At 38.8% G+C, this 22,883-nt stretch overlaps 1 protein-coding gene across 11 annotated transcripts in view; it reads left to right on the plus strand.

Annotated features, from left to right (window-relative positions):
* The window catches only part of ADAM22 (ADAM metallopeptidase domain 22), a 132,701-nt gene that overhangs the window by 13,585 nt on the left and 96,233 nt on the right, over positions 1-22,883 (plus strand). For all 11 annotated transcript variants that reach the window (XM_064704237.1, XM_064704241.1, XM_064704242.1 and 8 more), the window contains exon 3: positions 2,694-2,770. In XM_064704237.1, the coding sequence (XP_064560307.1) occupies positions 2,694-2,770 (77 nt within the window). The remainder of the gene's footprint in view (positions 1-2,693; positions 2,771-22,883) is intronic.

The raw sequence follows: 22,883 nt of genomic DNA on the forward strand, positions 1-22,883 counted from the left end.
GAACAACTGTAGTCCAGGGTCACCTTAGAAATACATTAGCTTGTAGTTGTTTATTTTAGAGATGTGTTCAAGAGAGGAAATCTCCCAGACCAAATCGATATGGTGCAATATACCTAGCAGTTAAAAGCCAAACCAAACCAAAACAATAGAGTAGTTTTTGCTCTGATGGGCTCTGAGGTGGATATATTTTAATGACAAATGTTACATTTAATATATGTGCATTTAGAAATCCAAGCTAGGCTTTTTATACTCTTTCTTACTCACTAACTCTCTTCTGGTACCAGCATATGGTCATATAGAAGACTTGGTTGTACTCTGTGTAGAGATCTAAATGATGGCATATGTAGCTATGTTGTTAACAAGCAGGAATGATAAAATGCTGTAGAATGTTCTTTGCATTTAATAATGTAATGATGAGACTCAAAGGGCTGGGCTGTCCTTACTCCTTTGATCAGAAAGCAGTTGCTGCAGTGCAGGTGGCTGAATGAAGGTTAGCTAAGGTCAGCAAATGGGCTGCAGTGCAACAAGGGAATGACAGAACTGCCATTGGTCCCTTGTACCTTACTTGATTCTTGGCCTGTCACATCCTGTTTGTGAACAGCAGCCTGAAAATTCACATCTAGCAAGAGAAGATGAAATTTTAAAATCATTCAAAGCAGGCTGCCTGAGAGGTGGAAAAGAAACAAAAATGGTAACGTGATAATTTGTTGATGGTTGTTTTTGCTATATTTATGGCTGCACTAGCTGCTGCAGGCCAGAAGCAGCTAAGTGATGGTCCTGCATGTGGGTGCCATATGTGCTGTGGGTGTCTGCACATTCTGTGGGTGTCACTGCAGATGCCAGCTGGATGTAGATTTTTTTGTTTGTTTATTTTCTTTTTAATTTCTTCATGCTTTCTTTTTGATAGAAAGTAGGCTTTTAATATTGATGGTAATTAACCACCTATTATTTACCCAGATAAGGTGAACTATATGCAATATATATATTCATTTGGTGAAAAAAATGATGCATTTGTTCAAAAAAAGATGATAAATTATCCATAAAGAACCACTTAGCAAAGACCTGGTGGCCTGTGTTACAAAGCAGTTTAGATGTAGTGGCGATAGACAAAAGGATATCTGACACTGAGTTATATCTATTGAGGTGCCTTCTAAGGAGCTTTCCAGTTTTACTGCATCCTTCTGAAGTGTAATGTAAATGTGTAGCGTTTCTTGTCATGCAATTTTGTGTGCAAGTCCACAGTAGAGACACAGCCAGGTGTTTTTATAGAGGGCCCTCAGCCTGAGCATCCTCTAGTAAGAGAAACTGTCTGAACTTCTGGGTTTTTAAAAGATTCATCTGTTTATATATATGCATTCATGGTTGTTGTCTTTTTAATTTATTAATGCTCCTGCTTATATATGTAGACAGAGCAAAAAAATTTTGCTGTAGGGCAACTAAATGATGTAATAAACAAAAATGTCATGATTCCCTCAACTTTCCTTTTCATTGCTGCTGTTCTACTCCAAGGAAGCTGGTATTCTCAGCTGTTCTGGATTTAATGCCTATTGAAAGCCTGCCAGGAGTTTTATAAAGAGTTAATTTGATGATTCACATTATCCCATCCTGTCCCGTGTTTCCCAGAGTTTTCAATAAATCATTTGTTACAGTTGTACTATCCTGTATTATGTTTATTTGGAGAAGTGTAGTTTGGAGTCGTAAGTGGCTCTTCAGCGTTTCCTCTTAGGTCCTCTGTCTACATGCTTCAAATCTTAATGTGCACATTTCAATGGAAAGAAAATAGGAACAAAGTTGATACTGTTCCAAAATGTCTCCAAGTAGCTTTCTAATTAATTAGTTAAATAACATGGCTGTTCTCTTTCTTGGGTGTTTTCAGGTCTAGAAACAAGTGTTGCATTTCTATTGGATAGCTGAGTATTTTCTTCCACTACTACTAAAAAAAACCCCTCTTGTTTCTGGCAGTTGGGACTTAGAAAGTGTTCCCATGTTTGTCTGCTATAGGACTGAATTAAAGAAACCATTTGGGGAGAGTATATGGTAAAGAAAAGAAGAAAAGAAAGGAAGCAAGCAAGCAAGCTGTTTCTCTGCCACCCATTTTTCTTTGGTTTTAGTAGCTGCTCAAGGGTTTGGAGTTTTGGGAACCTTTTAGAGGGTTGTAAGTCAGAGTTTTACAGAAAATACAGCTAATTATATTTTAACCCATTGCTATCCCCTGGCAGTATGAGAGTTTGAGTGAGTGAACAGTTTCTTTCAGGCAGTGTTGGTGAGATTTGTGAGCACAGCTGTCTGACCAAGCCAGCCGTGTCTCAGCTGTTCTCTCTGGTCTGTGTCCAGAGTCACTGTCAGGAACCTGTGAGCCAGGGAGGGCTCACCTCCCTTTACTGGGAAGTTTTGCCCAGTATGGGAATTTGAAGAGCTGTTTCCTACCGTAGATGGGTCAAGATGGGGGGCTGCTCTGAGTCACAGATTGTGCTGTTGGGAATTCTTGAATAAGTCTAATTCTTGAATAAGTCTAAGATCAGAAAACGGATCTTTTATTCATTATCATAGACTGCTTTGTCTGTTTCAATGCAATTTTATTTCGTTAACGACATATTTTTACTTAGTGTATATATTTGGTTTCTGCATTTTCAAACCAGTACAAAAGGTTTTGCCATGACTTAATAATAATACTAGTCTTTTCCATATTGCAGTCTACCCACATTGCTCGAGCCAGCTTCCAAGTTGATGCTTTTGGATCATCTTTCATCTTAGATGTGACACTAAACCAGTAAGTAATGACTGTATCTTACACTACATTTGTCCAAGACCTGGTGCCTGTGAAATGGAATTTTCCAGTGGAGTTTTTAGAGGATGTATTATAGCCAAAATATGATTTTAGGTATTGAATTAATTTGTAATGGTATATTTTAGGTGCTTTTGTTACTTTCTTGAGTAGCATTGTAGGCTTTGATATTCCATTGTTATCACTTGGTACCTATTCCAGTATAACTATCATTTTAGTAGCATAATTTCACTTCACAGAATCACAGAATGTTTTAGGTTGGAAGGGATCACAGTGGGTCATCTGGTCTAACCACTTATCCATGCAGGGTTATCCTACAGCACATGGATATGGGATTGTGTCCAGATGATTCTTGAATATCTCCAGTGAGGGACTCCACACCCTCTCTGGACAATCTGTTCCTGTGCTCGGTCACTTGCACAGGAAATAAATTCTTCCTCATATTTGGGTGGCACTTCCTGTGCATCAGTTTCTGCCCTTTGCCTTGAAGCCCCAAACTGCCTTTCCAATCAGCATTTTGCAACCTATGAACATAATTTTGTTTTCAGTGGTACCTATAGGGCATTATTGATCAAAATGCTCAAGGCAGCGCCACGAACTGAAAATCAATCCTAAACAGTCCTATCCCATTCCACGGTTAGCTACTGACGCGACCCCTGACGCTGGAGCCATATCCCATATCACCGGCGAGTGGTCTCACGGGGGGTTCGCCCCATCCACATTCAGGAATTGCTGATGATGCTGTGCACCAGGTTACTCATTAATCCAAAAGCAATCCTGGTGGATTCTTCTGTTTGAAGTTTGGTAAGCAGGGCAAACAGTAAGGAGAGATAGGGATAGGGGAATTGACGAGCTAAGCATGATCAGAGCCAACAATGTCAAACTGACCCTAAGAGCCTTGCCAAGCCATGGGGACCAAGCCAAGTACACCGGGAATTGACCATATTAGGATAGGAGTTCAAAGGTTTAAAGAGGAAGACTCATCAAGAGACCCTGCCAGCGATGAAGGCAACCGGAAGGACCACCAAGAATAATCCTCAAAATAGATGTCTCCGCCCACGCTCCGCCCACACCACGCCTCTTATGAATATGCATACAAAGACATGATTATGTATGTGATATGATGTAACCCTGCACCCAAAACTGTATAAAAAGCCTGCTTCTGTCATGAGATACTCAGAAATCCCTTTTGTGATTTCTCCGACGCGTCGAAATAAAATACCTCCTGTCTATGCTGACTTACTTGAGTCTCTTAGGCAGTTATTCTCGCCTTTTGGGGCAAAATTCGGCATCAGCCTCTTGTCCTATTGCTTGGCAGCACCAAGAAGAGCCTGGTCCATCCTCTGGGCACCCTCCCTTCAGATACTTGAAGACACTGGTGAGGTCCCCTCTCAGTTGTCTCTTCTCCAGGCTGAGCTGGCCCAGCTGTCTCAGCCTTTCCTCCTAAGAGAAATGCCCCTGTCCTTTAATCATCTTTGCTGCCTTCTGCTGGACTTGCATCAGGAGCTCTGTGTCTCTCTTGTTCTCAGGAGGCAGAACTGGACACAGCCCTCCAGGTATGGCCTTGCTGCTGCCAGGTTACCCTAAAGGCGAATTACAAACTTCACACAGAACATCCCAGGATATTAAAAGGGGGATCTTCCAATAACTGGTAGCTCTGAGAATTTTAATAACCAAGCATAAAGTACTGAAGATACATCAATTGCACAACAGCTAATCCTCAAAAAACAATGAATACTTGGGAATTAAGTTTCTCCAGATGTGTTTACAGCCTTTGGGAACAGAGAAGCATTGTAAGGCAGTAGCACTGTGAACTTCAGTCCACGAGGAAAGATTGAATAATAGTAAACTTACAGTGAAATCTGATGTGTGGCTTTCACTAATGAGTTTTTGCAGTAGTCTTTTAGCACAGCTGTTTTAACATAGCAGTTGCTTTGCTTTTCTGTCCTGAAGTGAAAAGAGAATAAATAATAGAGTAAATAGAAGTGTTTTGTTAAGTAATTCAGCTCCTAATAATTGAACATAATGTTTTGTGGTTTGGTGTAAGAGTTTACATGCAATTGCTGCAAATTTTTCTGCTGTAAAGATGAACTTCAGGTTGAAATGACACCCACTCAAATATCAGGTTTCTTTTTTCTCTTGAAAATAATCTGGAAACAGTGGCAATTTCTTTACATGCACTGACATTAGTTACAAAGCACATGTGAATCCCTGCTGGTTAAAGACAGTGGAGACACTGTGCTGCTGGATGGAGAAGGCAAGAGGCTGCTTTAGAAGTATGATTTCACAACAACTGTATTTTAAAACAGTTACAGAGGAAGAATTTCCTGCTGAGAAACACCAAATTCTTGAGACTGAAATGTTTCTTGGAAGTAGAAATTTTGTATACACATTCATACATTACTGAGACTAGGCTGCACAAACCTGTTTGAATTTGGCAGGTTAATGTTGTGGTCACAGTTAGTTTCTAAAACATCAGTATTGTCCTTACAGTATAAACTTCAGGTTGTCTTTAAAGAAGTAAACACATTTATTAATGGTGTATGAAAAGAGAAGTTTAGGCTTTGATTTTATGAGCTGCAGCTTTGTACATGTTAGAAAACTTCTAGGTAGAATTTTTCTTTATGCACATAGACACAAAAACTTATGTTTAACATTTTATCTGTTTTGAGCTGAGTGCCATTTTTATGTGATTCCTTTATTGTCTTGGATGATATTGCACATGTATGTGTATGGTAAGACTGTCAAAATGCATTCTTATTGTTCCTGAGAGTGCCAGAATCCAACTCATTATTAAAGAGATTCGCTTTTTATAATATGAAAGAGATTCTATCACAAATTGTGCCAAATGAATAGAAGAAAGCTGCAAAGAAATCAGGATGTTTGGGTGCTGTCCTGGTACCTAAATCAACTTCTAAACTACCTCTGCAATATCATTTGCAGATCATCAAACAAAAAGGGGGCCAGGTATACCAGAGCAACATTTAAAATGTCATTTTAATTATCATTCCTGTGAAAAAATCTTTCATTCAGAAGGTTGTAAATATTTTTTTCTTTTCTTACTCTCCATATTATATTCTGTGTGTATATTTAGACCATAGTAGCTCTATAGTTGAAAAGTAGTTAAATTCCTGTAAGCAGCAAGATTCAAGATTTTAGTTATCCTCTGCAAAAAATATCAGTTTAGTATTCATAACTGAACCTCTGCTAATATCTAAAGCATGCTGAAACAGGCTCCTGTTGTAAAATTAGCTCCTATGTGTAATACACATTTGAGAAATGTTAAAGGAGGTATGGGAGACTCAGGGGGAGAAATAATTTAAAATACAAAGGTTGTCAGAAAGGAGGGCCACTCCTTGCCTATATCAGTCTCCTTCCGTGCAGCCTTCATGTTGTTTACAGCTTAGTGTACCTGAATATACCTGAGCATCATCTGTAGTTACAATATCAGTGGAGGTCAGTCACAGCTTTGAAAGTGTTCATTCTTCCATATGGTTCCCCAATTTATGGAGGGAAAAAAGTTCAAAATTAAAATGAGAGTAGCAAATGGGGAGCTTAAAAAAAATCAGAAATTAAAATATGCTCCTAACTCCAGATGTTTTTCTGCAAATATTTTTTCTTCTTGTGCTGCTTTCTGTGTGGGTGTTATTTTGTCTATTCTTTTCAAATCCATATTTTTATGTCAGATTCTCTGTTCCCTCTGCTGCACTTGCCTGTGCTGTTTTATACATACTCCTGTTGTGTACCCTATTTTATTTTAGATTCTGTTGTGTTTGTGTATTTTTTATCTCTGTTCTTATTCAGTTCTCTAGGGTCACACATTTCTTTGTCATCTTTTTCCATCAGGAATAGTTGTCCACTTAGCCACCACCATGGGTACTGCACAAATTTCTTATATTTCTTTAACTGTTTCCTTGTCAACTTTCTGTACACTCACAGTTGAGGCTGGCAGAAATGTTGATGGTGTCCTATTTTTCTCTCTTCCCCCATTGTCTGATTTTACCTCTTCTCTTCCCTTGCTGATATTGATTTGGGGTGTTGAAGCAACTTTCCCTTCTTCTGCCACCTCCCAGAGCGGTGGCCTGCAACCAAAGGCTCACTGATTTCTGCAGTGAAACATGCAGCAAAGATACAGGAGCTGGGTAGGAAAATAAAGAAGTGGACCTTACATCTACATTTCACACATCAGGAAAACTGAGGCACAGGATAGGAGCATTCTGCAAGTCCTGGGTGCAAGTGAGAGGAAGGAAATGAAAAAATTTCCAGCTGGCATTAGAGTGTGGCAGTTCAACACTGAAGTCTTATTTTGCTTATTTTGGATCTCAACCAGTTGTGAATGCACATTTGTTCACATTAAATGCAGATGTAAAATATCCTGAAATATAATCTGTAATGACAAAAGAAAGTAATAATAAGCTGCTAAAATTACATTGTAGTTTCCCTTTTTCAGTTTTCCTTAGTGATGGTGGTGTTTTCTCCATATACATCCCCATTCTTTCTCCCTCCTTTTTTCCCGAGTTGCCATAGTGTTTCTACAATGATCTTTTTTCTAAGATACAGTGTTTCTTTCTAACTTTCCTTGCCTGTTCAGCGGGCTGTAGCATTTACAAAGGAGCTTTCAGATCAAAGCAGCTGTATTTTTAGGAGGTTCAATCCCTCAGGCAGAGGTGAGGGATGCATTGATGTGTTGGTGTGTTTATGAGTCCTTTGCCTCAGTGTCCGTACGCGTTCAGGGCTGCATCCAATGGAGTTTTCTCTGGCTATCCTGGTTATTGCTGCCTCCAGCAATGGCAGGGCCAGGGCTGGCCAGCAGCACAGGCAGGTGCTGCTCCACCTTCCCGCCCTCCACAGGTGTCCAGCCACTGACCCAGACCTGTGCAGGGGTCCCACAGAAATGAAGTGTGCTTCCTCATTTCCTTATTTTAATTCCTTCCTCTTAAAGTTTTTAATGCTGTGGTGGCACCTGTGGCTCAGCAAATGGCTGTTTGTTTTTTAATATAGAATATTTCTTCTTAAATGTAGTCACACACCATTTACACTCTCCTTCTGTGTTGTGACTATGTGATTAAACAGCAGAGCTCATCAGGACATGGAACACATTTCTGAAAACCTCTTTGAATCCCTTTTGCTCACATGTATCTGTCTTAGAGCACCTGAGCCAGGCCATGTTTGTTCATGGGTGAAGCAGCTGAGACCTGATGTCATGATGGCCCAAAGCAAGCTGTGGTTGAGGGCTGGAAGGAAGGAGAGTGCTGCTGGATGGGTTGCTGGAAAAACTGTAGTTTTTGTCTGGAGGCTGGATGGGCTCTGACATGGGGGGATCACCCCAGATTCACTTAGTGGAAACCATGATGGGCAAGAAAGATGATGCTGCAGCATCATATAAAGGCTGTAGTGTCCCCATCAGGGAGACAAGCAGAGAGTGTTTCTTGAGTGTGAGTTTGAAATGTAGTCACTTCTGAGGTGCATTGTGGACACCAAAGAGTTTTTTGCCCTTCAGAAAGCTCCCTGGAGCATCTGACCACCTGTGAGTGACTTGGCTTCTCATGTTATAACAAGAGGAGCCCTCTCTGATCCCTGATCCTGTCCTTTTCTTTGTGAGAGTGAACACATTGGTAGCCTGGGATCTTCAGGCTTGTGGTGATGGGGAAGTGCTCTGAAGTGCTCTGTTTATGGTCACAAGCATAAATAAGGATTTCAGCCTTGTATTTAGTGCTTCAGGACTGCACTGTCCTTCCTGGTGACAGTCAGTCACTAGGATGGAGCAGAACCATCAGCTGCTTTTTCTTCCTGCAATACAAATTTAATTCCTTTGGTCCATGTTTTAGTGGAAGTTTAATCTATACAGAAGTAGTAGGATGGTTTAGATATGATCAGAAACTCTGCCACTTCAGGAAGCTCACACGTCATCTGTTCCAACTGAGCACCTGCCCATGTCCTGAAGGACACTATACATTGATGGTTGTCATGATCAACTACTTTCAGAAGGCTGAAAGATTACATATGAGGCAATTTTTAAAAACTCTTCAATAATTCTATTTTCTATGTGGAAAAGAAACACCCTTTTCTCTTAGTTTATTAAAAGGTAGGCAAAACCAAAATAGCTTATTCAGAAAATATTGATAGATTTTTTGTATATGTCAATCTTAATTTCAATTATTTCTGGTTAGTGATACTGCAATGTTCCTGGCACCCCAGAAATTGGATTATTTTGCTTTACCACAGAATGTGTTTTGCAGCTACTGCTGAGAAGGATACAGACATTCCTCATGCCTTGTGGGGAATCTTTATAAGGAATGTCTTTTAACTAGGGATTTGCAAACCTTACAGGATCAGACTGTAAACTTCATCAAAAAATTCTGAAAAGAGAAGCAAAATAAAAGTCATCTTGACAGACAAGTGTCAGCTTTTTCATGAGATAAACTGCTGAAACTTTGCCTGTAATTTCTCTTGGCAAATGGTCTCCAACACTAATATCAATGTGTCATGTAAGCTGTAAATGAAAAACATATTCCTAAATTTGCTCTAAATTGCAAACATTTGGCTCTGTGGAATTCAAATGGATTAATTTCCCCAAGTGGTTTAAAAAAATGCAGTTGCCCTGTTTGTAACTCCTGTGGTTTTTGGTGGGTTGTTCTCCTGTGCTGCCCCTGTGAGTCTCGCGCTTCTCCTGGTCACCCGCAGGAGGGGAGTGAGAGAACCCGTCTGCCTTTGCTCCTCCACAGTGCTCTGTGCTTTCTGGTCTCTGTCACTCCTGTAGTGATGCCTGGTAACTGTTTGGGCTCCTCCACAGTGCTCTGTGCTTTCTGGTCTCTGTCACTCCTGTAGCGATGCCTGGTAACAGCTTGGGTAACTGTGTGTGGTGAGGGGTGCTCAGATCAAACCTGAGGAGGATCAGCTCTTCCTCTGAGCCCTTTTGGGCTCCCTATGGTCCAACTCAATCCCTCATAAGTTACCTTAGTGGATGTCTTGGCTGCACACAGTCCTGGTTTTTCTCACTAGTGGCTGCAATTTACTGGGGTCAAAGGAATTCAAGCTATGTTCACTTTTCTTGTTCATGCTGCGTTCAGGCTATGGAGCCCCACTTGGATATGATCACATTTTAGTAATTGATTCTTACTTAAAATAATGGCCTTTTCACCAAATGAGAGTGCTCTGAAACTTTGTTATTTATTATCAATTTATGTGTAGGACAATATAGACTGGGCTCAGGTCTTCTGAATGAGGTACTGAATCATGTTCTGCACTATCTTTGAATTATTTGTTAAGTAATGTTTATTGTGTGCTCTGTGATAGGACCCCAGCTGACCCAACAGGACTGTTCTTCCTCAGCCCTCTTTTGAGGCCATCCTCCATCCCACTCTGTGTTGGAAAAGCTACTATGATCATAAGTGCAAAGTTATGCAGGCTTGAGAGACACCTTCTCACTGGTCCTGTTGCTTCATTTCAAGTGTTGATTTTGTTGTCTGGGAGGCAATTATTCTCTTTGTTGCTAACACTAATTTGTACAAACTGTTTTGAATGACTTATGGGTATTTTATGCTTAATGAAAAACGTTGATTCTGCAGAGATATCTGGCAACTGATACTGTTTGGGCTGAAATACAAAGAAGGATAAGGAAAAAATTCAGGATTTTACTAGTGTATCACTAAACATCCTGAGACTGGGGAAGGTGCTTGGGGTTATGCACTTAGACCTGTTTGTAGCATCATCACTCAGGGTTCCTGCCTTTCATATTTGTTTGCTCATTTGTTTGTTTGTTTGTTTGTTTCATTTTTGTGTTTAAGAAGGGTTGAGACTTAAGAATTTGTCAAAATATAAGTTGTTTTGATTGCTAATTAACCTAACTGATAAATATTTGAACCATAGTTTCAGTCTGAAAAAGCTCTGTAGCATGGAGTTCTCCTCCCACCTCAGTGTGTATAGTGTATCAGTTCTTTTTGTAATATTCAAAGTTTGACCTCCTGGATCTCTGACAAAATGGCACCTTTTAAGACCTTTAATAATTTCTTTGCCTTTTTGATGACCTCCCCAGTGTATCAGTATTCTTTGCTGAATTGTACTTTCTCTATGGCCTTGTCTGTGCCATGTATAAAAGTAGCATAGCTTTTGCATTTCTTATTGAAATCCTTCTCTCCATTGTTCCCAAAATTTGCCCAGGACTTAAATTTTTTATTTTTTTAAACTTCTGTTTTCTCACTGTAGAGTTGACTATTTAGTAAATATGAACAATGTTCTTTAGTCTTATTGTATAATCACTATTACTTTTGAATTTGTAATCCCATGCAAAGAAATCCCTGACTAAGTTGGAGAAGAAGAATTTTCAATAAACCTATGTCAATTATCTATAAGTATTTATCTTTCTTCAGTTTGTTTTGTACACAGTTCTATTATGCTTAAAACATCTCTCAAAAGGATAAATTGCTTTGATAACTCAATTATATTTTTTATGTTATAATTTAGTTTTAGGTTAACAAATTTCTGTTTCCCATTATTTCTGCATTATTGTCAATAGATTTTTTGATTTAGTAAAAGCTGCCGGTAAACACTGTTGAAATCAGCACAGGTTTGTTGCTGACTTCAGTTGGATGTGAAAAGTTCAAGTGATGTCTGTGAAATTCCAGTGAGTGCTTTATTGGCATCTTGGTTAAAGTGAGGACAAAAGGTAATTTTTTAAATTTACCTGTTATTTCCAAGTGTGTCACAGTGCATCCCTTCATAAGATACTTCCCTAACCCATTAAAATTTTTAAGAAAGGCCATTCCTTTGTTTTCCCCTCAATGGATGTGATAAAGAGTATTTTACTGTGTTTAGGCAATTGTATTTACTGGAAGCAATGTTTGTTTGTTTAGAGTGATTAAAATATATGGAATTATCAGCACTAAGTAAATTGCCTTTCCACAGTCTGAATTTTTCTGACACAAAAATAATTATAGAGAATGTATTAGTGTATATTTGTGTGTGTTTGTGCAGGGCAAAAAGAGATTAATTATCCTGAAGAGATATTATCATTCTATTAGCATAATGATTTTCATTCTTGATGATATACCTTAGATTACCAGGTCATTTAGGAGAAATATATTTCACACACACATATGCAGAGATACCTCATACCTACAGATCAGTCAGTGCTATATATCAGTGCAATATATCAGTGCTATATTTAGTGTGTTTTAAGTAAAATGGCTCAAACTAGGGAAAGAATCAAATAATGTTTTAGCACCTATGAATTTCTCTTTTAAGTGTCAAGTATCTCCAAGTGACTGTAACTTTAACAGTCAAATATCCTTTAGCCATTGTGAGAGATTTTACAAGAAAAATTGTGGTTTTTATTTAGCCTGTAAAAGGGACTATAATAATTTAAGTATAATTTCTGGATTTACTGTTCCTCTGAAATGGAATTATGTCTTTATATTCTAATATCAGTTTAAGCACCAGAGTTTTAACTTGAATGTTTGATTTGTATTTAGATTACTGCCAAATCCATAAATAATACAAAACAAACCCTTGACCTTTCCAACTAGTTCTTTATTTGGTTATGATTTAACAGCTAGAATACAATTCATGTTTACAAAAGCAAGTGGCAGCCATAGCCAAGTTGGTCTAATAAGAGCAATTATTTTTTCTTACTTGCCTCCTGCCACTTAGATTCTCAGACCACCATGGCTACACCACTACTATGGCCCTGTGAATTGGTACTTATAAATAGAAGGCAGAGTAAAACACAGGAGGAGGGTAGTAAAGAGGAAAAAGCATGAAGTGGAATGTGAATAGCAGGTATTTTCTCTACTATCATTATAGGGCATCTCTTCCCTGAGTCAGCAGCCTTCCTGCTGACAGAGTTTCCTTCATATGCCTCTTCTGGTGCTGTCCAGCCACTCTGCCCTGTTTTTTACTTTCTCCTTGAGAACTCCTTTGGCATCATGACCTTCTGTAAAAATTACACTTACAGAAGCAGAGGAAGTGCTGAAGGACTTTTAGCTTGGGGCTTAAATACTTTCCTCAGCTAAGCAGTGAAATGAATTGAAATTTACTTTTCTAGACAAGGAGTCAAGGGATGCATAGAGCTAGGAATGAAGATATGAAGAATGAAAATGGTCAAAATGATTACACTTTCTGCTGGGGAATTGGAGGACCTAATGGATGTCTGGAAAAATCATCAGCATATAAACCCTTGGTCTTTAATCCTGTAAGATTATATGAGAAATAGGTTATTCATAAATTTTCTATTCAGGATAGTGGTTCTTCTTAAATGTGTTTTTAATCCAGAATCTGAATCAACAGGTTTTATTAAAACAATGGAATTGTTAACATATGGAATATCTTAGGTAGCAAATAACAGTGCACAGCTTGCATACACAAACTCTGCTGTACCTAAGCATTGGACTTGTTTGCTTTCTTTGCAGTGTCTGATGAAAGGTGCATCTTTGAAGCCCACAGCTATTTCTTTCTGTGGTTGTGTGAAATTTTTGTAACGTTTTTACCGTGTTTTGCTAATGAAATGTGAGATGGGTGTGCCCATGTTTCCTCACTCAGTGGCTGGAACAGGCTTCTTCTGCCAGACAATCTGCATGGTGTGGTCTTTAATGAAATTGTTTGCATTTGGCTGGGACCTGCTAGTGGGTAAAGCTGCATTTGCAGACAATTGTGTCACCTTAGTGCAGAAAGAGTTTCCTTGAAGAAAACCACAAACAAATCAAATTCTGCACTTCGGTTTTAAAGGCTTTGCACACAGTGCTGCAGTTTTCTCCCTGGCTGTATTAGCATGAGAAGCAGCAGGTAATAACCTCAGTGTAATAACCCCTCTACATGGGTAGACTTCTTTCCTCTTCCAAAACATGCAGGAAAATCAGGTTTTCAAACCCCAAAGCACCAATTATCAAATGCAAATCTGTCAGGACATACTGATCCTGCTCGCTGCCCTGTTTCCCAGGGGGGCTGTGGCCCAGGGAGCCAGGAGCTCCCCTCACCCACCGGGGCTGTGTCCTGTCCCGCTGCTGCTGCTGCTCCCTGCAGCTGCTGGGCCGAGCCAGGGCCTTTGTCACAGGGCTTTCACCTGGAGGATATACTGCAATTGTAGACTGGCTTGTGGTAGACAAATATTCCATTGGTAAACCTCTTATTTCTTCATTATGCCAAAAGCTGCTCTGTTTACGTACTGTAGATGAGGGTTTGCTTGATCACGCGATACTCTCACATTTCAAACCCCTGGAGTCTTGATACTTTGCAGGCCTTTGAATTTAACAGTTTGTGATTCATTGTTATTGTGATTCTTCCGTAAGGGCCCATCTATTTCTCTGTTTTTTCAATTAAACTAAGCTCAAATTTTCTTTTAAAGAATTTTCTGATTTGAACAGAATTCACTATGTCTCTAAAATTCTTCAAATATCTAATTGCTTCCTATTTGGTTGTTTTATTGCCCAAGTTGTATGATGAAATAGTAGTAGATGAATAAAGCAGTGAGAGATACTTTACTTGTGCACCTTATCAAAGGAACTCCATTTTAGCTTTTCTCTTTCTTTTCAAGTGTTTTAATGATGGATTATGGAATCTGCTTGTATTACTGTGAAATAAAAATAAATTCATGTAAGCCAGAAACAATCCCTTTATCAATTGACTGAAGTACTGGTTATATAATAATAGCTCTATTTATTTAAAAAAATGACAAAACAATGTTAAAAGAGTATTTATCTTTTGTCCTTTTTCTGTTCCATTTACTTTATTTCTAGCATCCCAAAGGAAATAAAATGCTGTCATCTAGCGTGATATACAGTGCGATGATGAAGAGGAATCATCTTGTATTTTTATTAAAGATGACCTACAAAGACATATTTCTTCTAAATTGGGCTTCTGCCCTTTTTTGAGATGTAAAAGGTCATTTGAAAAGAAAAATCTTTTTTTTCTCTTGATCTTCACTTCTTTCTCCAGAGAAACAGACCCACGTAAAATCTACCTTTTATAATAGCTGAATTTATTTTTACCCAGTATTGTTTACCTCATATCAAATCTTGTTCTTGCTGAAGAATCTATTGGGGAGGATAGAAACACAGGAAGAATTGCAAACATGTGGGCTGTGCCCATTTCCCAAAGTAAAACCCCTCCTGATGACATATTGAAGGTTGGCCTAAATATCAAAGATACGAAATTTGCTTCAAAAGAACAACATGAAAGCATTCATGTCCAAAGGGCATGACAGATTTTTGACTCTTGGTTGACTGTTATCAGATATACCATAGTGAGAATTCTGAGACTAAATCATGGTAGAGATAACTAAATACCTCTCCTTAAAGGTTATTTCTCTACAAAGTAGTTTAGTTAGAGCAAAACTGTGCTCTGTCTGACTGTAAATGTGATAATTCCATGTGGCAGCCATTCAGCCTTCCTTTCACAGGGACAGCCTTGGTGGCGACAGTAAAATTACAATTGCCTCACTGCTTATTATTGCTCTTGTAATGAATCACGCTTTCCATTTGGCCTGTCAAATTTAGAGAGTATTCAATGAGGTTTTGATGAGGGAAAAGAGAAGAAAAGAGCTTGATGTAAGATTTCTATAATAGAATGATGCATGTTTTCAGAGCAAAGACGTAAGAAAATTCTGATGCAGCTCTGCTTCCTAAAGGGACAGCTATTTCTGCATATCATTGAAGGGACAAAAAGCTTTTTGTTTTGTAGCCATATGTTTTATCATTACCTCTGTTTTTGCTTAATTATAATAGCAAGAGAATTCTCCCAATGACTTGAGAGACAGTAATCCATCCAAAGGCATCAGATTGTCAATGCATTTCTGCCTGTGTCAGGTGGCCAATTTGATTACAGAGGAAACTTCCTAGAAATTAACCAAGGAATAAATTTTGTATATTGTACTTCACTCCAGAAAGCAGCTCATCAGTAAGTGACAATAAGGAAATGTGAAGATGTAGAGAAACAGCGAGATCAAGCTGAATATGATACTGTAACGAAGCTGCCAAGTCCAGCTAAAGCGATTAATATAAATACATTTCCAGTGTTAATGAAAAATGATGGCTAGAACTTTTAATTTATATGTGCATAGCCTTTGCTTTGGTACAGAGTTAGATGGTTCCTTTTGTCTTTTTCTTTTTGGAAGAGTCGTTAGATCTTGCATTACAATGTATTTTCTGAGCTTGCTTGCTGATCTTTAGCCTCTACTTATCCATAATCATTCTTTGATCCTAATTTCTTTTTCACTATAAGAGGATGTATTTCTCTTTGGTGGTTTGCCAGAACATTGCTGCTAATGGATTTCTGGTGTGCTAGAATTTTTGCAATAGCCAGTTAGAATTATATTCCAATGGCCTGTAAATATATAATGTACTGCTACTTGAATTAGGCAGCTATGCTGTAATCATAATTTGCTTTCCCCTTTGCCTGTCTCTTAGCTAGACTACAGGAATTCAAGAGACACAGTTCATCACTTATGGAATGTGTTTGTTTTCCACATTTAGTGGTATGAGTGGTGCAATTTTGCAGCTGGGAATCTCAAAGACTAGGAGCTGACACTTCTCAATTTCTGCCTTTCCCTTGGGGACCAGGTTTTTGCATGTGTTTTGAGGGCTTTTGAGCTGTGAAGGTCATCTGAGTTCACCTCAATCCCCATCCTGCTCGGTCTGGATGGCAGAAATGCAGCATTTTAGGCCCAAGCATACAGATTTCCTGTCCAATGCCACTTCTTCCCTTTAATCCAGATTTCACTGACATCCTGTTGCGTTTCTTCCCAAATGGCCTGTTTAATTTTTTTATTTTTGCAAACTTACTCTAATTCCTGGATGAACTCATTGTTGAAATATAGTAACAAGTGTTAGACAGTAAATGTTTGAAAAGTTTATTTTCTTTTCCTCCTTCTGTAAAATCTTATATAAATATTCACTGAAACATGGTTTTCACGTAAATACTAACAAGGGAGGAAACTTCACGGAATGTCCCCTTAAGCTGCTGTCTAAGTTAAATTTCAGGGATACAGAGCACTTGCTGCTTCTGTTGAATTTTTTGTACTTTGTACAGAAAGGAAATAAGACAATCCTCAATCAAAGAGAAAAAGCAAATTTGAGATAGTGTATATCTATCTGTCTGTCTATCTATCTATCTGTCTATCTATCTATCTATCTATCTATCTTCAAATTGTTGTGATAGCCTTCATGTTGGTGCGTGGTGTAATGCCCATGGATTATGAAGTGCAGTTTCGCTATTAGCTAACAGTATAATTCAGTTGGAATGGGTAGAAGCTGTCAGAAAGTCCAAAGAAGCATCTATTATTTGACAGTTCTTCACAAAGAGCACAGTGAATTGTATCAGTATCTGTGCTTTTTAAAAATAAATCTGTGTACACACACACACACATGTATGCAGGTACATATACACACACATAAACACAGAGGGGATTTTCTGCCCTCCCTCCCTCTCCCCACAGGTAGGAATGCATTTCAGACTTTAAGTAATTCATGCATTGCTCCAGTTCCTAATAGCAGCATAGAAAGGCTGATACAATAGAATTGTCTAGACATTGTCTGGGTGTGCAGACAGCAGAGCAAGGTAGGTAATGCAAATTTTGGACTTGGCTTCTCATATGGGAGATGAACTTGAACACCTACCTCCTAGTGGGATTCTTTCAAATTTCCATTTCTGTCCCACTCCTCACCAGACTGAACAGGAGGCACTTTGGCACTTTGGAGGAGTAAGATCTTCACAACTTTTGCTGCTTCTGCAGATAAATTCTAAAGGGAATTTTTAAAATTAAATAGTCTGCTTTTATTTTAGTTTCAGTTTTTGCACCTTGATAATCATGCAGACAGTTCCTGAGAGAAACTACTTTTTTGCTAAATGAACATGAAAAAAACAAGGTTATTATTGCTTGATCCTTGCAAAGCCTGTCACAAGAAAGGGCCTGCCCTTGCCTTTAAATACAATAGTTCAGCACAATGTGATTGAAATTAATTTTAATTCTTTCTGCACCTCTTTCTGTTATGGACAAATTAAAGCAGCAACATGCTGATGCTTTACTGTGCCAGCAAGAATAAGGAAAATGTTCAAGCTGAAGTTCAACAAGGAAAAGATGTGGACATTTTCAATATTTTTGTTCTATGGAAAGCAGCTTTAAACTGCTTTCAGAATTGTTTGCAGGTGAGTGTAAATCACTGAGGATCCTTTCACCCCATGTTGCTGATAGCATAAGCTCCTTCCTACACACACAGGGAGAAGGAAGACCACCATGGTGCTGTCCAATTGACAGTGTAGGTCTTGGGCGAATGGCTGGGGAATGAAAAAATCCTGAGTTGTTCTCTGTACTGTTGGCCCTCTACTCCTTCAATATTTCTAATATTTGTGCTATTCAAACAAAAATACACCAAAAGATGTTTTAATACTCTTGTTTCAGCTGTGTCAGCCAGCAGAAAGAGAGAATGCCAGTGGAATTCCGCAAGGGCTATGGCAAATTGTCATGCTCCTACACTTGAACAACTGCTGCATTTCAGTTTTGCTTTATCCAGATCTAGTTTCTGGTTTTCAGTTATGAATTTCATATTATCTCTATTCAGACTTGTGTATAGCATAAAATAATGTTATATGTCAAATTTTGCCCTTGGGTGAACATTAATAGTTCTGGTTGACTTCAGCAGGAGTTGCAAGCAAACATCCTAATAGAAGAACTTTGCTGTAGACCTAAATAATCTTTTGATGCATTGCATATTCCAGGAATGTGCATCTCCCTGCTTTCAAAGTTCAGAAGTTACAGGAGTTGTTAACAAGTCTCTTTCACTTGACCTTGGAAAGCCAAACAGGAGGAGCTAAATACTATGTGGGAATAAGAGGTCAATGTTTGAGCACCTTTGAGATCCCAGGCCCTGAAATCCACTGCCACCTTACCAAAGCATTTAGGATTTTGTATTTCTATGTGGACAATTAAGACCCTAACCAGAGCACAGTGGTTTTAAACACCAGCTGTCAGTAGAAACTGCTCTAGATATGCTTACTGGGACACTCTAAGTGCTTGAATAGTTTTTAAGCTGTATTTTTATTGTTATTGTACTGTAACTGCAGTCAAGTTTTCCCTGGGGTATCTGAATGTAGCTGACAACCTCTGCTGTGGCTTATTGTTGTTACTGAAGGGAAGAGGCAGAAGACCAATCTGTGGGAGGCACCTCACCACTATCAGCAGTGAAGCTGGCAGAGGAGCCTTTGGAAATCAAGAAACCTTTCCCCTCCACTTAGACCATATGGCAACCAAAATCTTCCAGTTCATTACAAGGGAGCCCGTAAGATAAATGAATTTAAATTGCCGGTGAAAGACTAAGCCAGAGCTAGGAATAATCAATATACAGAAAAACCACCTGGAGAAGTGAAAAGGTTGAAGCTGTGTTGGGTATTTTGCAGGAGATTCTGATGGTATTTTTATGCTGTTTTAAATGGGTAAAGTGGGATTGCTTGCTTGTAAACTGGGGACACAGCTGTCAGTAAACTGAAGCTGGAGTAGGAAATGTTTCTGTGTTTCTACAAATTTCTTCATTAATGAGGAGGAGAATTCCCAGTGCCTGATATGGAACCTGGACTGAGTTTGTCATCCTGACTGGGGGACTGGAGTTGCTGGCTACAGAATTTGCCTTTCAGGCACCAAGGCTTTTAAGCATGTATAGAAATCAAAAGCTTTTCAACTACCCAATCTTTAGAGTGTCTGGGATGTGAGAAACCAGATTTGAGTTTTTTTCAGCAAATCAGCCCAAGTAGGGATTTTTAGAACAGGTCTGCTAGCTGTCTTGTTTCCTTATGTGTCTGTTACTTTGTGAGAATTGGATAGATTCTGTGCACTGGATAGATGCTGAACGAAGATAGAGAAATGCTTCAGGAATCTTTGGTAGCTGTTTAATGATTAAGCTGATGTTAGCATCACTCTGAAGAACAACAAGAATTTGCTGCTTTAGTGACTAACAGAGAGTGTGAATAGATAAACTCCTGTTTATGTTTTTCTTGCTTTGCTTTTCCTTACTGATACAACATCTATGCCTTGAAATAATTGTTTTTATTCAAACTGTGACCCTGTTTAGTAACTTGCAAATAAATAAATGGTCATATTCCCAGTTTGTATAATAAATGAGTGATGAGATTATGTTAATATAATTCCAGGGCTGGCTTTTGTGGTGTGCATAAAGTTCAAGATTGAGTAGTCCTGTCTAGTCCCCTTTGTATAAAGGTAGTTTTATATTTTAGAACAAACTTAATGGCTTTGAGATTATTGGAGTTTTTAACTGCAATGCATTTTATAAAAGAAGTTTTTTCGCAATAAATTTTTTTAAATTAAGAAAAGAGGCGTTAAACACAAAATACAGATATGAAAAAGAGCGTTAAAATAATACCAACACCTCCAAAGTTTCAAGCTGAATGTCTGATCAGAAATTGGGAGAGGTGTAACAACGTTTGGAAAATGTGCCAAAATATCACAGTTTTTGGTTTCTTTCAGCATCAGTGCACCTGTGTTACAGAGAAGGCAGCTGGTGCTGCCTTGTTGATACTGTCATCTGCCTTCTCACTCTTGTATTGCTAGATCTCAAAAAGTTTAGAAAATTGCTTTTTCTGTCCTTGTTGTAGCTTGGTGCAAGTATTCACTTGTCAGGACTATTGCATTTTTCATTGCATCCTTTCTATACCTGTGTTGTTGCTCCCATTGATTGAATTAGTAATTTGGTATGATTTTATTTATTTTTTTTAGAGAGAAACAATGCATACATATTGCTCTCCTGGTACCACACTGAGTCTGGCTGGTTTTTGCTAACCTAGGCACTGTTTTCTGCTTGTTAACTTCGTGACACTTGGAACTGTACTGCTGGAAAAGCATTAATTTTCAGTGTCACACTGGTGCATTCTTTGTGATAAATTTTTTTCTACTCCATGATACTGAATGTGAGGGGTCTGTGGAGTTGGACACTTTCCAACTGTCGTGAGAATACTTGATGCAGGAAAGTGCACCCTTTATCCAGGGCCCCTTTGAACTCTTCCAGTGTGAGTGCTGCAGTTACTTGGCTTGACATCAAGAGCAGCATGACATTGCTCTTGCAGTCCCACAAGTGACTTTTTACAGCAGTCTCTCTCCTCCTCCTTCCCTTGGGACTTTGCCTGACTCTCTTAGCTTGTATGCTGGATTGTCTCTTCTCACATATGGTTATTTTTGCTAAGGACATCAGGTCCAGGACATTTTTGTCCATTAACTTTATTCCACATTAATTTCAAATTGCGTTTGCACTTGGAAAGAATGAACTGTCTCCACGCTGGAGACATAAGGATCTAAGAAATCAAAGGAGTTTTTCATCTTGTCCTCAATGTTTGCTTAAAGTTTTAATGTTATTATCTTAATTTTTAAATTTTCAGGTACCGTGTGGTATCTGCTGAATTATGGGGCTATTGCTCTCTGTATGGGTCTTAGTCCTGTACGAATTCTGCCAAAATACTGCAGAGCATATTTCTGGGTCCAAAAAGGGGAGATTTCAAGGTGACAATACAGGCATATTTATATACAAACATTGTTTTTTCTGTTCTATTTTGTCCTTAGCTACTGTTATGTTTAGAAGCCTCATGGTGTTTTCACTGTATGCTCTGTACTTCTATCCCTCATAATTCAGGAGCTTGCCTCTATAACAAGGGTTGACTTATGAAATAAATCACCTATTATTTCAAGGCAACAGTCTCCATGCTTTTAAACTTGTGTAAGGAAAGGACTCTCTAAGACTCTGCTCTGTGCATAAATATCAAGTCATTTTCTTAGCAGCAGCCCCAGTGCTCTAATCCTCACCACCTCTCTGGAATTGTCCCAAGATGTGTGTCAGGAGCTTGATGGTGTGGTGGGGTATTTTTCCTCAGAAGTCTTGGGTTCATTTGGGGTTATTTTTATATGGTTTTAAACTGTTAGAACACTCTTGTTATCCATAGGCTTTTTTATACAGTGATAGCTTTGTTTTCTTGTACCTTTGTCATGTAAGTTATTGCCCACAGAGGTTTCCAACTACTACTTATACTTAACAGAAGGAATACCTATCACATGATGAAATTTGAAGTATGTGGACAACCTGCTGTGTTTTAAGCAAGGTAGCCTATCCTGCCTGCCTCCCTCTCTCCTTTTCTTCTTTTCCTCCTTTCTTTGGGAGTAAACATTCACAAACACCATTTAATGTGGTGTATAAGATCAGTATGCAGCTAAACTCCAGAGAAATGTTTTGGACTAAAATCAATATGTGTATGTTTCTCTTGCAGTGTGGAAAAGTCTTCTAGTTCTGACGTGCACATAGTTTTTATGAGGATTGTTCTTTTCCTGTTGTGGGGCTCCGTGCTGCTGCTTTTATAAGCAGAGGATTATTAAGTACTTCCAGGCCTGTACTTATTCTGGATTTCAATTTACAAGTGAAATAGAGAGTCGGGATCATTGTTGATTTTAGATTGGTCTCAGATACTTCTGATTGCTTCTTGATGCCCCAGAATGTTCCTATTCCCAGAATAGTGTCATAGTGTCAATAGTGTCTGAGGAAGGATTGGTGCTTGCCCCAGGTAGGTGTTTGCATGGTGTATGTACAAGTGTGTGCAGGAGCTTCTGTGTTTGAGCTGCCTTGGTAGCCCACCCATCCTGTGTGTCCAGTGGGTGTGTGCAGCTGCAGGGAGAGCAAGGGTGATCCACTAGCCAGAAACACCCCTGGGGGTGGGCAGTCCCCAGATCTGCCATTGCTTCACCCATAATCTCGGGAAATCACTCCATGTAACTCGGTCCATGCCTGTCCAGCAGGGTAGCAGACAATCTGTAACTTGAGAGGGTGCTGTGGGCATTAACATGTTAAAGAGTGTGAGCTGCTCACCTAATAGGTGGGCTCAAAACATGGGGGTTGAATACAGAACTTCCAAACACAAAGGCTTTATGTGAAATTATCTATCTATCTATCATCTATCTATCTATCTATCTATCTATCTATCTATCTATCTATCTATCTATCTATCTATCATCTCTTTATCTGTATATCTCTATATATATATATCTCTATATCTATCTATCTCTATATATATATCTCTTTCTCTATATATATATATCCCAGGACCTAGTGTGGTAGTAATTTGC

The sequence above is a fragment of the Zonotrichia leucophrys genome, chromosome 2 (genome assembly GCF_028769735.1).
Source record: "Zonotrichia leucophrys gambelii isolate GWCS_2022_RI chromosome 2, RI_Zleu_2.0, whole genome shotgun sequence".
NCBI classification, from domain to species: Eukaryota; Metazoa; Chordata; class Aves; order Passeriformes; family Passerellidae; genus Zonotrichia; species Zonotrichia leucophrys.